The sequence below is a fragment of the Strigops habroptila genome, chromosome 11 (assembly GCF_004027225.2).
Source record: "Strigops habroptila isolate Jane chromosome 11, bStrHab1.2.pri, whole genome shotgun sequence".
Lineage (NCBI taxonomy): Eukaryota > Metazoa > Chordata > Aves > Psittaciformes > Psittacidae > Strigops > Strigops habroptila.
In genome coordinates this window covers 27689600-27703382 of record NC_046360.1, presented here as the reverse complement: position 1 = coordinate 27703382, position 13783 = coordinate 27689600, and the positions used below count along the sequence as shown (strand labels likewise).

The following is a 13783-nucleotide window of genomic DNA, read 5'->3' as shown; positions in this document are numbered from 1 at the left end:
AGGCGGGGTCACAGTGTGAACTTTGGACTTGGTACATACAGCCATTTTGCAGCACAACCTAGATTATAGGACTTTGATTCTTCCATAGTTGGACTTTTTTTTCTTACTTTACAAGATTCTCTTCATAAAGTTGCATGCTTGCACAAACACAGTTTATCTGAATGCCCACAACAACTCATAAACCAGGAAGACAAAAAGAATCATTAGTTACCTTCCATCTTCTGGAGTTTACTGTTATTTATGTAGTTACACCACCACCAGCATACCAAATGATCAGAACAAGTTCACATCAGCTATTCAATACCTCTCCCTCCTCTAGAGAAGCTGGAGCATTCGACATATCCAATGTCATTGTTTCTTCTCCACTACAGAGCTCTCCTTTAGCTTGGGTCTCTCCCAGCAACACTTAACTTGCAACAGGCCTGTAAGAAGTGGTACAAATACTTTTTCCCTTTGAACTAACCACATTTAAAGCTAGCTGCATCCTCGTAATTTTTCTCCACTAAAAAGAATCTGAGCACTTACAGATTGTCTTTAACCAAATCCATAAAAGGGCTTCAGGATAAATTTGCTTACATTTTTTAGGACTTAGGGAATGACAACGTGGCACACAGTTGCATCACTTCCTTCCAATCTCTTTCCAACTCAGTGTAGCTAAAACAACTCCATGAAGCAGTCTGCAAAGCAAGATTTGGAGCTCACTAGTGAGCTGCTGTCTAGAAGCATGTGAAAAATTAACTCTCGCTTTACAGCCTAGCATTCTTTTCCAAAACCTGAACAATCTCTACAGATTGCCAGTGTATGTTCCGCTAGGAAAGGGCTTCCTTGGGAACCTGCTGCTTTCGCACACAGTGACAGCTGAGGCTTCTGCATGTCCACCAATGTTGTGCCCAACTGACACCAAATATTGATTTAACCCCCACCCCAAGGCTCATTTCACAGCTCCACCTCATGTTTGGAAATAGGACCTTTGACAGCCACCTTTACGATAACACATCATAGGCTGAAAAGATGTCCGACAGCACTCCTCAGCCTGAGAACAGCGGAATACAACGCTAAGTGAAGAACAGATTTTCCACATAGACGTCACATCCAGAAACCACATTTGTAGAGTTAATGAAGCAGCTGTAACATCCAGTTTTAAAATACAAGTAGCTAACACCAAGGGACTAATCTCCAAGAAATATCAAAGTTGAACTATGGAGGCAGAAACCTAACAGCAGAGGCTTACAGATACGTCATTGGCTGTGTTAGGTAGAGTGTGCAACAATAATTGCCTGTATCTTCACTGTATTACTTAACTAGCACATGCAGTTCATTGTCCTCAAAGCTCTACTTCAACAACAGAGACCACATTTGCCTATGATTATACTTAGTTCAAAGTATTGTGGTAATTTAGAGCAGACCCACTAAAATGCCAGCTCCCCAGTTCTAAAAATATAGTGGAAACAAGTAATCTCATTTGTGGTTGAAGTAGAGGCTAATTCTTCCTTCACTTCCCTTTTGGTAAAAATGTTTTCTAGCTAAGCATAATCAAGTTATGCTGTGGACATAGCCTAAAACCCAGCAGTAATTAGTTTTCATGACCTAGTGCTGAAGTTGCCAGCTGCCTTCCATAAAGTAAAAGTCAAATAATTTTTTTCACACTGAGACCCACAGTGAGATGCCAATATTTATTACATTAAATGTATATTTACAGGGCCCAAGTGCAATATGAATTATTCAATTCATACTCTTTAAACATTATCAAATATCTTAAGTGTAGCCTGCAATAGCAAAACCACTGAGCATCCCTCCCTTTACTTGGTAAGTTTTCACACTGCCTGCATGACACAGGCTTTTTCCAAGCTGACACAGCCTCCCAGCACTAAACACCCTATTTGCAAGCCATGTCACACACGAACAAGATCCAAGTCTGCTGTGGTATAAGTTGGTCACCAAAGTTTACTAACACTTTCCATGAAATGAAGCAGCAATCCCATTCCTAGTAACGGAAGATACCTCATCCAGTGAGGCACTTGTTCTCCAACAATACAAAAAGCCTCAGTATGCCTTTGCAGTAGGCACTGTCATAGCACATCAACCCACTTTAAGCACCGCCTTCATCAAGAAGGCACATTGAGCTCAGGCCAGTGTTTTTCAGAAGCGAAGTAGCAGCAATAGAAGGGAACAAACAATTAAAGAGACTTTTACTAAAAGAGAACCTGCAAGGATATCTAGATATGGATATATAAATGATGGCTTTGCTGAAAACACACAAGAGACATGGCACATCACCTATCAGCAGTTCAATTCCATTGACACCTAAAAGAGATGGAGTGAGGGGGGCACACAGATCACAGAATTGATATACCCCAAGTAAGGGGCTTCACTAGCAGAGCTGCCACCTCCCCAGGCTGTACAGCAACACAGAGCCCCGCTTAGGTGGATACTCTGGCACACGTATCCCCAGCTTGAGGCAGGGGGAGGCCTGCCAAAGCAAACAGCCAAGACCGACATCCGGACTCTGCTTGTCTCTTCCCTTGCACAAGGAGGAGCGCTCGGGGGGACGCGGGAAAGGCCACCAACACACGGGCAGCACCGCCCAGGCCTCTCCCATCCTCAGGGGCACCCACACGACGCGGGAGGCGCCCGGGCTCCCTGTGGGGAAGGGCGGGAAAATCCAGGCGAGGCCCCGGTGCCTCAGCCCAACCCTCACACGCCCGGCCTAAAAGAGCTGCGAAGCTGCTTCCACACAGCTTCTGCAAAGAAGCTCGCCCGGGGACCTCCAACACCCCCCAGCCGCCGCGCCACAGCCCGCCTAGCTCCCGCCTCAGGGCGCGGCCGCAACCACCTCAGCCCGCCCCACCGCTCACCGGCCTGCGCCCCGCGCTTGTTGCGCCGCTCGCTGCCGCCGAGTACCGCCGCGCCGCCGCCTCCCGCCCGTCCCCGCGGCCCCGGCTGGCGCTGCACCCGCAGTCCGCACCGCCCGCTGCCTCCCCGGCGGCCGCCGCCAGCCCCAGCAGCAGCAGAAAGGGGCAGCGGGGCAGCCGGGCGCAAGGTACCGCGGGCGCAGCCATGTTGGCGGAGGCACCACGTGCCGCCCGTGGTCAGGTGATGGGCCGCGCCTTAAAGGGGCAGTGCCGCCGGGCTGCCGTGCCCGAGCTGTGTGCTCCCGCCCGCGGGAGGCACCTCAGGGCGGGCGGCGCTGCCGGGTTCCGCCGCTCGCACCGCGCGGGTCCTTGTAGAGCTCGTGTTTTGCTTGTGAGAGGTACGTGAGAAAGTGGGAGCGAGGGAGGCCGGGCGCGCTGTGGCAGCCCTGCCTTGAGGGGATCCGATTTTGCCTGACCGCTCTCTGAAGGTAACCGGGTGCTGAGGCAAACACAGCCTCAGCGAAGCACAGAGCGGTGCTTTTGCAGAGACGCTGCAGCCAGGGCTCCGGTACCGAATGCGCAGTGTTTATATGTGGTATTGAGGTTTATTCAAGATGTATGTCCAGGACTTGTTACAGCTAACTTTCTTGAGAAGGATATCTACGTGAAGTGAATGCAGAGAGGTTTGTGTTCCCAAAGATAGTTTCTTAACTATCCATCAATGTAATTCCTTGGCACAATGTGGTCATTTACTGCTCATTTCACCTCCACAGGTAAAGAAAATGGGAAATAGACATTGCCTGTAATACTCCCACTTTGAGATGTCAAAAACTGTAACTAGATGTCATTATAGCTGACTGGTGATTGTTATTTAGCAATATTCATAGTAAGGGGAAGTCCAAATTGTGCAGGTATCAGGGAGGACTGGCCCTTTTGCAAACTCCCCTGGAAATCATTGTTAGTAACTTGCACCAGGGAGTGTTCTAGAGGCCTTGGTGCTATTAGTGTCTGGTTTAAGCACTTTCTTTTTCTTTCTTTTGCAGCAGGTTGCTGAAGAACAGCCAACAGCATGTAGATAGTGTTAATGTCAGAGACTTGTACAAGGTGCACATCTGAGGCCCAAAAAGTAAGTGCTTACACCTTTGACTGTGCTCAACAGCATTATGTAATGTAGGCTGCATGCATGCCTTCCTCCTAAGAGTACCCTCATCCCCTCTGTTAATGGGGGATGATGCAACTCAGTGTCATTTCAAAATAAGGACATAGGAAAAAATAAAGAAATGGTAAATTCCTCGGGCACTGTCTGTGTATCTATCCTGGGATTTCAGTTTTCCACACTTACAAAATGGATTTTATCAAGTACGACACAAATAATCTTTATGGCAAAAGCATCACCATGGAGTGGGTGGGAAATATCACTGATGGGGGAGAAGGAGAAACCTGCTTTTCTTTCCAAGTGAACATCAAATGCTGCTACCTGCAGTTTTGGGTTTTTTACAGGAGATTTCAGTGCAGGTGACTGAGAAGCACTTTGTAACAAGCCAGGTGAATGGCAACATACTAGTGTACAAGCCAAGCAGGTCAGGAATGGAAATGTACTTCATAGAGGCACAATGGCCTCCTACTTTGTTCTTGGGAGAGGTAGCAATTTGCTGTTAGTAGCAAGAGGCAAATTACTACCCCACTCTGTGCCAGCTCAGCTGGCTGGGACTTTGTGATCGGAGCAAAGGCTCTTCCCACTCACTGTCCCCCTGCTAAGGGGCTGGGGGAATAGCAGGTGCTGGCTTTTCTGCATGACATAAACCTGAAGTCCTGCTGCCTCATTCACAGGCAGAAAGGGTGCACTGCTTTTGCACTCCCTTGTACTCATTGCACAGCCAAGGGACATAGCCTAAGGCAGGCGATGATCAGCTGTCTCAATCCAGAACTGTCAATACCTTCTGCATCAGGGTAAGGCCCTTGTTTTTCTTCATTTTTCCTGCAGTTCACTGTATTTGTTGAAGATTTTGGTGCTGTATCACGTAAATCCTTACATTTTATGAGAGCTTCTGTTCAAGACTGTCAGCAGAATGGATCTTCTTCTCGATCCTCCACTATGCTGAAAGCAATCTTTACTCATTCTGTGGGATATTAATTCAGAATATTTAATATGTGTTTTTTCCTGTAAAGATTAGGACTTTGCAGCAAAAAGCATGACCATAGTGAAGGAGGGGTTTTGTTGTTTGTTTTGTATTAGGAACACAACTCAACTCTATTTGCTGTATGGGATTTTACTGTGTGTAAAATAACAGTGCTGGCAGCCTTCACAAGGATGGATTTCAATTTTCCATCATTAGTCCCTTTTGCCCCGTGACGTACTTAGGAAGGCAACAGAGTGCAGGAAAACAACTGAATACAAATTTAATTATAAAATCAACCCTTGCTGCTTTGGGGTCAGAAAATGTAAACATTCCTTTTATGTGGAAGCAGTGACCTTGGCCCTGTGCATTAATGGATCTCTATGAAAATGCAAAGTAAACGTAACTTATTTTCTCCCTCCAAATTTCCAATGCAATTTACTGAAATGATGGCAAAATCCAGATAGCCAAATTCTACAGTCTTCTAGAACTGAAAACAGCCTGCCAGGATAACTTCTCCCTATTAAAGCCATGGGACTCTGACTGTGTAATGATGGGATTGAAGAAAACCAGCTAACTTCTAATGAGTCCTCTAGTGTATCTTGCCCACTTGTTCTCATTGCTTGTTTTCCTAGAATTCGTTTCTGCATCATTTGTGTACTTCCATCAGGAAGGTTTATGTTCCCTCTTCTCTTAGGAGGCTAGATGAAATAATTACAATGACAATTTGCTTTTGAGCAACATCCAACTTCCAGTTTTTAATCCTGAGGACACTGGAGAACTTTTGCTGGTGTCATTTATTGATTGTGTTTGTGCTCCTAAGTCATTTGTTCACAGCTGATCTCCACACAGGGTTTAATTATCTCTTTCCTCGCCCAGAGTGCACCATGCTTCAGGATTAAGACACTGATTTCATCAATATGAAAATATTATAGAAATGAGACTTTTCAACACTTAGCTGAAAAGCTGAGATGTTGCGTGGCGTTGGTGCCTATTATTCGTGGTGCTTTTCATCTCTAGTGCTGCAGTGCTGGCATGGCCAGCTCTGGCAACGGGAAGCTTTTGTGATCATCTACCTCATTATGAAGACCAGCCACGAGCAGGATTAGACAGTTTGATCCTCAGAGTCCTGATGGCTGCCTGGAATATGTTCTGCGCTCATTTTTCTTCCAGGGCTGATGATCATGCAGCTGAACCAACAGCAGAGACCAAAAAATGTGCAAACCCACCCAGCAGGTTGGAGTGCTTTTTGTCCAAAAGAGTCCAAAGAAATCAAGAGTTAGTTGCAAACTCAGCAGCATGAAATAATACTGTCCTTACTCTTTACAAATAAAAGACTTCAAACTTCATCTTAACATCTTTCATCAATGTTGAATTCACATAATTGCTACAAATAAGGTAGTGATGGACCAGAATAAGGTTCAAAAAGAAGAGAAATAACAGAGTTCTCCACTAGCAAAAAAACCACCCAGCCTCTTGCAAGGTGTTTTCCTGTGACTCAAATCACATATGTGATGGGGCTGAATATATTATAGCATTCTAGAGACTGACATGGTATCTACCAAGCAGTATTTTTTTTTCCACTATTTCCTCTCTGAATTCTTGAGCAGTTCTCATTCTCTCTTCGTGTACAAGCATGTGATCTAAGCCCAGGACTCTACTCCCCATCTCAGGGGCTACCTGCTGTAGTTCATATTATCAGTAAAACAGTTGCTTTAAGAGAATAACTCTATGGCACTTCTGAGTGGGAAATTTTTCCTTCCCAGACTGTCCCACAGTTTCCTCTCTTCTTAAAGCTGTAAGATTATAGGTACCTTATGAACTCACCATGCCTGCAGCAGCATCCCTAAGGAAGTTTCTAAAGAGAAATGAAAACATTTTCCACTGTTGGGAATTTTCATTATTATCTTATCTTTGCTGGTACTCCTTCAAATCTAGCAAGTTCTTTGCAGTATTTGATGAGTGTTTTTGGCTGGAGGGCTTTCAGTAGCACAAACTCCACAGCCTTTGAAGAACTGACCACAAATGTACTGCATGGGAGGAAATGCAGCCTTTGCAGATCACAAGACTGATATGCTGCAGAAGCAGCAGGAGACCCGGGACATGACTGCTGTAGAAGTGTGGAGAGATGTGTGCAACTCTTTGGACACCAAACTGAGGATCTGCAGGCTGGGGTAGAGCAGAGTGTCCCCAGGTCTCTTCTGCTGGCTCCTGTGCATCCCATATTCTCAGAACTTCACACTGTCAGGCTGAATGTAGCTGGGGACCAGACGCTCTGTCTGTGGGAAACCCCCCAAAACTGTATCTTACATTGCATGCAGTCTCTAACGTACTGCTGCTGCTCTTACTTAGCACTCAGTAATGAAGGTGTTTCAAGGCATGCTGCTGGCGTAACTGCTGGCAGTGTTCAGTGGGCAAAGCTCATTGCCACTGGCTCTGGTTGAGTCCTCATGTCATTGCCAGAGCGCACCAGACGTTCTGGCCATTCGCTGTCCTCAGCCTACTGAACTCATCCAGAGATTAGATTTGATTACACGAGAATTCATTAGGATTACCTAATGGTATTAGGCACCGTTACTCTGCCAACTTTCTGATGAGTAATGGCATGTAGTATTGCAGCCATTTATGAGAATCGTAGAACTCTATTCACTGACCTTCAGTTCCTAAGTCATGGACTTATGCATATTCTTGCTTGATAGCAATAGTAATAGCTCCTCTGATGTTATTTTTTAATGAAGGACTGGTAACAGCGGTAGGTTGTGTTGAACCAGCCCACTGGCTGACCTGGACTCGTTCCCTTTCTCCAGCAGTGGTCCACTGCTGTAGAGAGGGAAACAAGCACAGCAGTTCCATCCTATTTCAATGTCTGCTGTTTCTTCACCTTAGGCCAATTAGAGGGATACAGCAGCTCAGTGGTACAAACACAGCATCCTCTTCTGCTAGACACATTGTGCTGCCAAACACTGCCACACGTACCCTACAGAGGGCATAAAAAGTACAGGATAATCACGGACAGCACACCTTGACTAGTATTTTAAGGACAGATAGTTGCATAATGTAATAAGTAAAAGGAAATAGTAGTTATTTTTTATCACTGGTCATTCTGGCTTAACTTGATGATCTTAAAGGTCTTTTCCAACCTAGCTGATTCTAGGATTCTGTTAACTTATGTTGTCAGTAGACTGGCTTTAAGGTTAGTGGCATCTCTAGGCTGGTCTTGCTGAAGAGAAAACCTAGTAGAACCCACTGCTTTTGAAGTTTCAAACTGTTTTCCTGCACACAGCTGGTGTGCCCCACATTACCGCACTTCCCCACCGCCAACCGTTGACAGCGAAGGGCTCTCCTAGGAATTGATTTCCCGGGGGCTGGAAGCAGCGCGCGCGGACCACCCTGCCCAAATCTCAGCCCCTTTAAGCACAAGGGCTTGAGCGTGCCTCCGCTATTCGGCACTTACCGAACGCTGCTAAGCCCGGCCTTTACCAGGTATTTCTTTTCCCTGCCTTGCTCCCCTTGCGGCTGGAGCAGCGCCGCTACAGGTGGGCGCTGCGGGCGCGCTGTCCCTCCCTCCCGGTACCGGGGATCCGTGCGCAGCTCCAGGTCCCCCCGCGCTGCGGGACCGTGACGGGCCGAGCCTGGGAGGGTCGCGGCACAGCGCCCCCGTCAGCGGCCGGATCGCCCCGCCCTGCCCGCCGGCGCGGCGCGGGGCACGCCGGGAGTTGTTGTCCCGCAGGGGCGCCCCGCGGCGGCAGCGCAGCGCCGCCAGGACTCCGCTACCCAGAGAGCCCCGCGGGGGTATATAGTGCGCGGCGGCGAGCTGCGGGCGCAGTAACCATGTGGATGTGCAGCTGAGGCGGTGGCGGGCGGGGGGAGCTCGGCGCAGCCTCCATCCTAACGGGACCGGGCAGCGCCGCGCCGCCAGCATGGGGCTGCCCAGCCGCTGCTAGCCCGACCCGCCGCCACCGGAGCCAGGTAGGGCCGGGGAGCGTGGCGCGGGCAGGGGGCTGCGGTGGCCGCGGCGGCTGGGGAGGGAGGCGGCGAGCCCCGCTCGCTCCGGCCGCAGGGGCAGCCCCCTTCCCCAGGCCACCGCCGGGCTGCGGGCGCGGGGCGGGGGATGCCGCCCGCCGGCGAGGTTGGTCCGGCGGAGCGGTGCTCGGCGGGGATGCCCGGCGGCCGGAGCCCCCGCGGGACGGGGCAGGCACTTCTCCGCCCTGCCGGCTGCGCGGAGCCTGGCCCCGCAGTGCCGCTGCCGCCGGGCCGGGCCAGGTCGCCCCCCGGGTCTCGTCGCCGCCCCTCTCCGCGGGCCGACCGAGGCCTCGGCGGTGGAGCAGCGTGTCCGCGCCAAGTTTCCCCGTGTTTTTGCTCTCGCACTTGAGGCAGGGTTGCAAGGGGTGTTTGGCGTTATGTAAACACTTGCGAGCGCTGGTTGGGGGGGGACTTGGCCATGGGTGAGCTTATTCTTAAATGGTCAAAAGCTGGGCAGCTGGGGTGGATGTTTCTGAGGGTCTTGGTAACTGCTCTGACAGGCCAAATATTTGGCTGTTTCCCGGACTACAATAACTGGACTTCAGCGGGGGGAAGGGGGCACACATGCGTTCCTCATGAACGTGGGATGTGCCCAAATCCTGAGCGGGTTTATGTCCTAATGCTAAAAGCTCAGTTATTGCTAGTTACACTGGTTGGTTTGGGGCTGAAGACTGCCTTGGGGCTCCCCTGCCTGTGCAGGGAGGCTGCGTGTGCCTGTTGCTCCATAGATGCTTGTTGCATTATCCCGGTGCAGGAGGGCTTTGCTGTAGAGCTGCATGCAGCCACAATGGCTTGGGGTCGGTCGGAGTTTCTTCTCTAGTACAAAACCTCTTTGCTCCATGTGGGTTCAGTCTGGCTCACAGTGGTTTATATTAAGAAAGCCTCTAACAGGTGAAAGATTTGAATTACTGCATCAGGTGTGCCGCAGTTCACATGTGCCTGCTCAGCTGCTTCTGATGGATTGGTGTGATGGTGCTACTCACAAATCAGGAAGGGAAAACAGAGCTAAAACAGCCCAGATTATTGCCTTATGAAGATACAGTGACCTGAACTCATGCATGGAGTAGTGTGTGCATGTGTGTTAACTGTTTGTTTTATTTATTAACGAGGGCCAGTACCTTTGCATGTCTCATTTCTTGAATGTGCATTTTGCTGTTTGCCTTTGAGTTTCTTTTCCTGTGCTCGGAAATTTCCCTGGTATCCCAGGACTTTCAAACCTGTTGAGCCAAAAGACTCGCTGACTCAGAGCCCAGTCCAAAGGCCCACATTGGAATTGCTTTCCTTGCAGGGTTCAGCTGTGTGAGTGTGGGATGTGATGTGAAGCTGGTATCTGTTTCTTTCCCTCAGTGGTTTCTCTGTGGCTAAGTTAATGGGCTTCCAGGTGCTGGATTTTTTTGTTTATTTTCTGAACCTCTACTTTAAATGTGTTTCCTCGCACAGCAAATATTCCAGGTTCTAAATGCGCAGTGATTTTGCTGGTGTAAGGTTAGTGCCTGAAACAATAACAGTACTGCATGGCATGGATGGTAGCAAGGCGTTGGTTGTTCAACACTGGCGGTTCAGTGAGTGGAGAAAACTGGTGGTATTGATCAAGCCAACAATCCTGGCATAACAGGACACATGGAATCTCAGAATGCTTTGGATTGGAAGGGACCTTAAAGATCATCTAGTGCCAACCCCCAATGTGAAAGTTGAATGCTGGGGAACCCAGTGACTTGAAATGGTGTGAATACCTGGTGGTCAATGTGTAAACTAAAAAACGGGCCATTGTGGAAATTAGAAACACAGTTCCAGTGTTTTTCAAAAGGAGCTGTTACAGGAGCACTGTCAAATAAGCTGTTTGCTGAGCTGATTATTTCTAATGTGTTCTTTAAGCCGTCTTTTGTTTGTCCTTAACAATTCTTTTCTTGTTAAAATACCTTATTCCACCCTGAGATTAAAGTGTTGGCTTAGATGAATTTTCTCTCCATCTGCTTGTTTTGCAGCGTTGATTAAGTCTTGAAATAGGGAGTGATCTTGTTTCCTCTTACAGGGGTTCATAAATTAGGAAGTAAACAAACAGCAAGAGTAACTTTTTGGTTTGCCTTTGCAATCATGGGGTGGAGCTTTACTGTGGGAAATAGTGTATTTTTGTAAGATTTGCTAGTCCTGAACACCATTGTCAGAGGGTAGAACAGGCCCTAGCGAAGAACACAGGGGCTGAGCACTTGGTCAGTATGTTACTTTAGTGACTGTTGTTGGAGCTGCAGGTCTGGGTAAGAACACCTGGGTGGAAGAGGTGTGCTGGGACTATTAAACAGGATGGAGGGTGGTGTAAAGGACAGCTTTGGTCTCTGGCTGCACACGAGGGCTGTAATGCTATCTTATTCACAGCGCCATTAATTCTCTCCCATCACCTCAATGAACACATGTTGGTGTGGGGTAGACCTGAAAGGGGAAAAATAAAGTTCAAGTGAAGAAATAATCTGAAGGCCAGGCAGCTCACAGGTGCCATTGCACCTTAGAGCCTTCAAAATGACAACCTGTTGTTGTGTGGTGTGAGGCCTTGGTTTTATGGTACCTCTTGTAAAGCCATGCTAAATGAGCGTTACAACATGGCAGTGTGAGAGGATGGCCAGTCACCTGCAAGGGTGGCAGACTTAGGATGAAATGTGCAAGTAAGGCTCCAGTACTTGTGTGTACGAGAGGAGAGGCGACAATTCCTGATCAAATACTGGCTGGTGTGGTCCAGAAGTCCATTCTGGAAGCAGAAGCTCCTTTCGGCTGCTTCCTGTAAGATGAACTGGTCTCTCCTGACAAATCGCTGAAATGCACAGTGTTGAGGTGAAACTTCTTTCTCAGTGCTATAAGGCAGGCTTAAAACAGTACCCACGTATCTTGAGCCCTTGTCTTATATGTGCCCTTCCATGAAGCAGTGAGAAGAGCAGGTGTATTTTGTTGTAGTTGTTTTGTTGTCCATGCTGTCCCTCGTGATGCTGTGCGTGGTAATTCTTCAGTGCATAGCGTACTCCTTAGAACTATCTGATGTGTCAAATTGCAACGTGTACTGGGAGTCTTTGAGACATTATTACCACGTAAATATAAGATAGTTGTAGGATTATGTCTTAAAGATGGGAGCAACCTCCCTGTGGGAGGTGGGATGAGGGTAGTGGCTCTGTAGTAGCTGGTAGACAAGCTGCTTGCTTGGCTGTGGGTGAGTGTGAGGGAAAAGGCAGCTTCACCAAAGCAGCTTATGGAGACCAGAGGGGTTTAGAGATGGAAAATTATGTGCTGCTGGAAAGTTACGTAAATGTAACGTTTCTGTCACAATGCAACCATGGTATTAATCCAGTTTCTTAAAATCTGCCTTTCTGTACATTCCAAATCAGTTTCTTCTGGTGCTGCGATAGCACCTTCTCTAGTTTCTGTTCCTTTGGTGGCCTGGAGCCTTTTCTCTGCTTTTTGTGTGTGATGGTACAGAAGATGAGTTAAAAGCCGTTGAGCAGTTTCATATCGTGTCCTGTGCTGGGTACAGACAGGTACTGCTTTACTGGGTGCTGTAAAGACTTGAAAAGCTAGCAGAAGTACTCTGGGCTGCTAAGCCAGATCCTATCTGTGTCCATAGCTATTCAAAATGATTCCTGTGCTCTTCCGCTGTGCATCTCCCAGAGGCTGCTGCAGGAGGCAGGATGCCAAACAGTGTGAGCTTTGATCTGGCTCAATTATTTCTTTCTGATTTCCATTCCCAACGGACACTACAAAAGCATTACAGCAATTATTGCCTGGTTCGCTGTGTTGGCACAGATGGACAGTGCCTGGGTATGGAGGCAGAACCCTCTTTCCAGGGTGCTCATTATATTGACAGAGACAACTGCAAGAAGCATGTGTAATTCTTGCTTGTTCAGTACCTGTTGAGAAAGTACATTTCCAGGTCTACAGAGCAGTTGTGTTTTATGGCACCAAATTCCTTCAAGGAAAAAAAAGATTAAGATAAAATGAAAACTACAGGAACTGTAATTCAAATGAGGAAAGCTGCAAAATTCAGCCCTGGATTCTGAACTTCAGGAGTTTCAATTTCATAGTTGTGGTTTTGGTTAAGCCTGTCAAAACTTAGATCAGAACTCACTTTTCCTTCCTAACAGTATTATACGGAAAATAAAATGTCACTTCAGATCTGAGCAGTTAACCCTTTAGGGATAAAAATGTGTTAGAAATGTGCATGGAAGCATGCGTTACTGTGCTGATTTATGGCTTTGTGGCAATGTAGCTGCATCCTCGCATGCCAGAACGTCAGTGTGAGGAGTGCTGCAGGAAGCTGAATGTTCCTATCTCACTGATGGTTTGGCTGAACAGGCTATCGAAGGATGCTGAATAGCTCAGAGAAAACTGAGTGCCAGATGAAGCAAATTTCTGGGTTAGGATGTTAGATAACGTTTCCGCTTTTGGAGTAATCTGTTATTAAGCTACAAGGAAAGAGGCTTGGATACTGGATCCAAATGTCATGATGTACACAAACAGTTCATTCTGTCCTCATCCCTGCCGTGTGCATGATGTCTGCAGTCAGGAGACTGTAATCTCTGTGCATGTACACGTAAGAAATTTCTGGCTGCAGTAGGCCAAAAAATGGCTACTGCCAAAAGCCTGTAGCTTTTACTTTTTAATTTATAGCAGTTGTTTATGGATTTAGTATGAAACTTTTTAAACCATGTCTTTTGTGCTTTGGCCCATCCTATGCACTTCTTCAGAAATTCAGAACTCTGCCAAGAAGTTCTGAAGAAAAGTTTTGATTGTGGTCCAGGTATGTCCTGTCTG

General features: G+C 47.6%; 2 protein-coding genes and 1 long non-coding RNA gene across 15 annotated transcripts in view; 2 read left to right on the top strand and 1 right to left on the bottom strand.

Annotated features, from left to right (window-relative positions):
• The window catches only part of SUMF1 (sulfatase modifying factor 1), a 37862-nt gene extending 34797 nt beyond the window's left edge, over window positions 1-3065 (bottom strand). For both annotated transcript variants that reach the window (XR_003993694.1, XM_030501152.1), the window contains exon 1: window positions 2856-3065. Coding sequence is in view for 1 of the 2 variants with exons in the window: in XM_030501152.1 (XP_030357012.1) it covers window positions 2856-3059 (204 nt within the window). In the remaining variant the exon portion in view is untranslated. The remainder of the gene's footprint in view (window positions 1-2855) is intronic.
• A 54-nt stretch (window positions 3066-3119) lies between these two features.
• On the top strand, window positions 3120-6324 carry LOC115614359. Its single transcript, XR_003993693.1, has 4 exons — window positions 3120-3250; window positions 3896-3978; window positions 4683-4802; window positions 6143-6324. It is a non-coding gene; the product is annotated as an uncharacterized LOC115614359 (long non-coding RNA).
• Window positions 6325-8793: 2469 nt separating this feature from the next.
• Window positions 8794-13783, top strand: part of ITPR1 (inositol 1,4,5-trisphosphate receptor type 1) — a 178909-nt gene continuing 173919 nt past the window's right edge. For all 12 annotated transcript variants that reach the window (XM_030501150.1, XM_030501149.1, XM_030501139.1 and 9 more), the window contains exon 1: window positions 8794-8938. The gene's annotated coding sequence lies outside the window, so the exon portion shown is untranslated. The remainder of the gene's footprint in view (window positions 8939-13783) is intronic.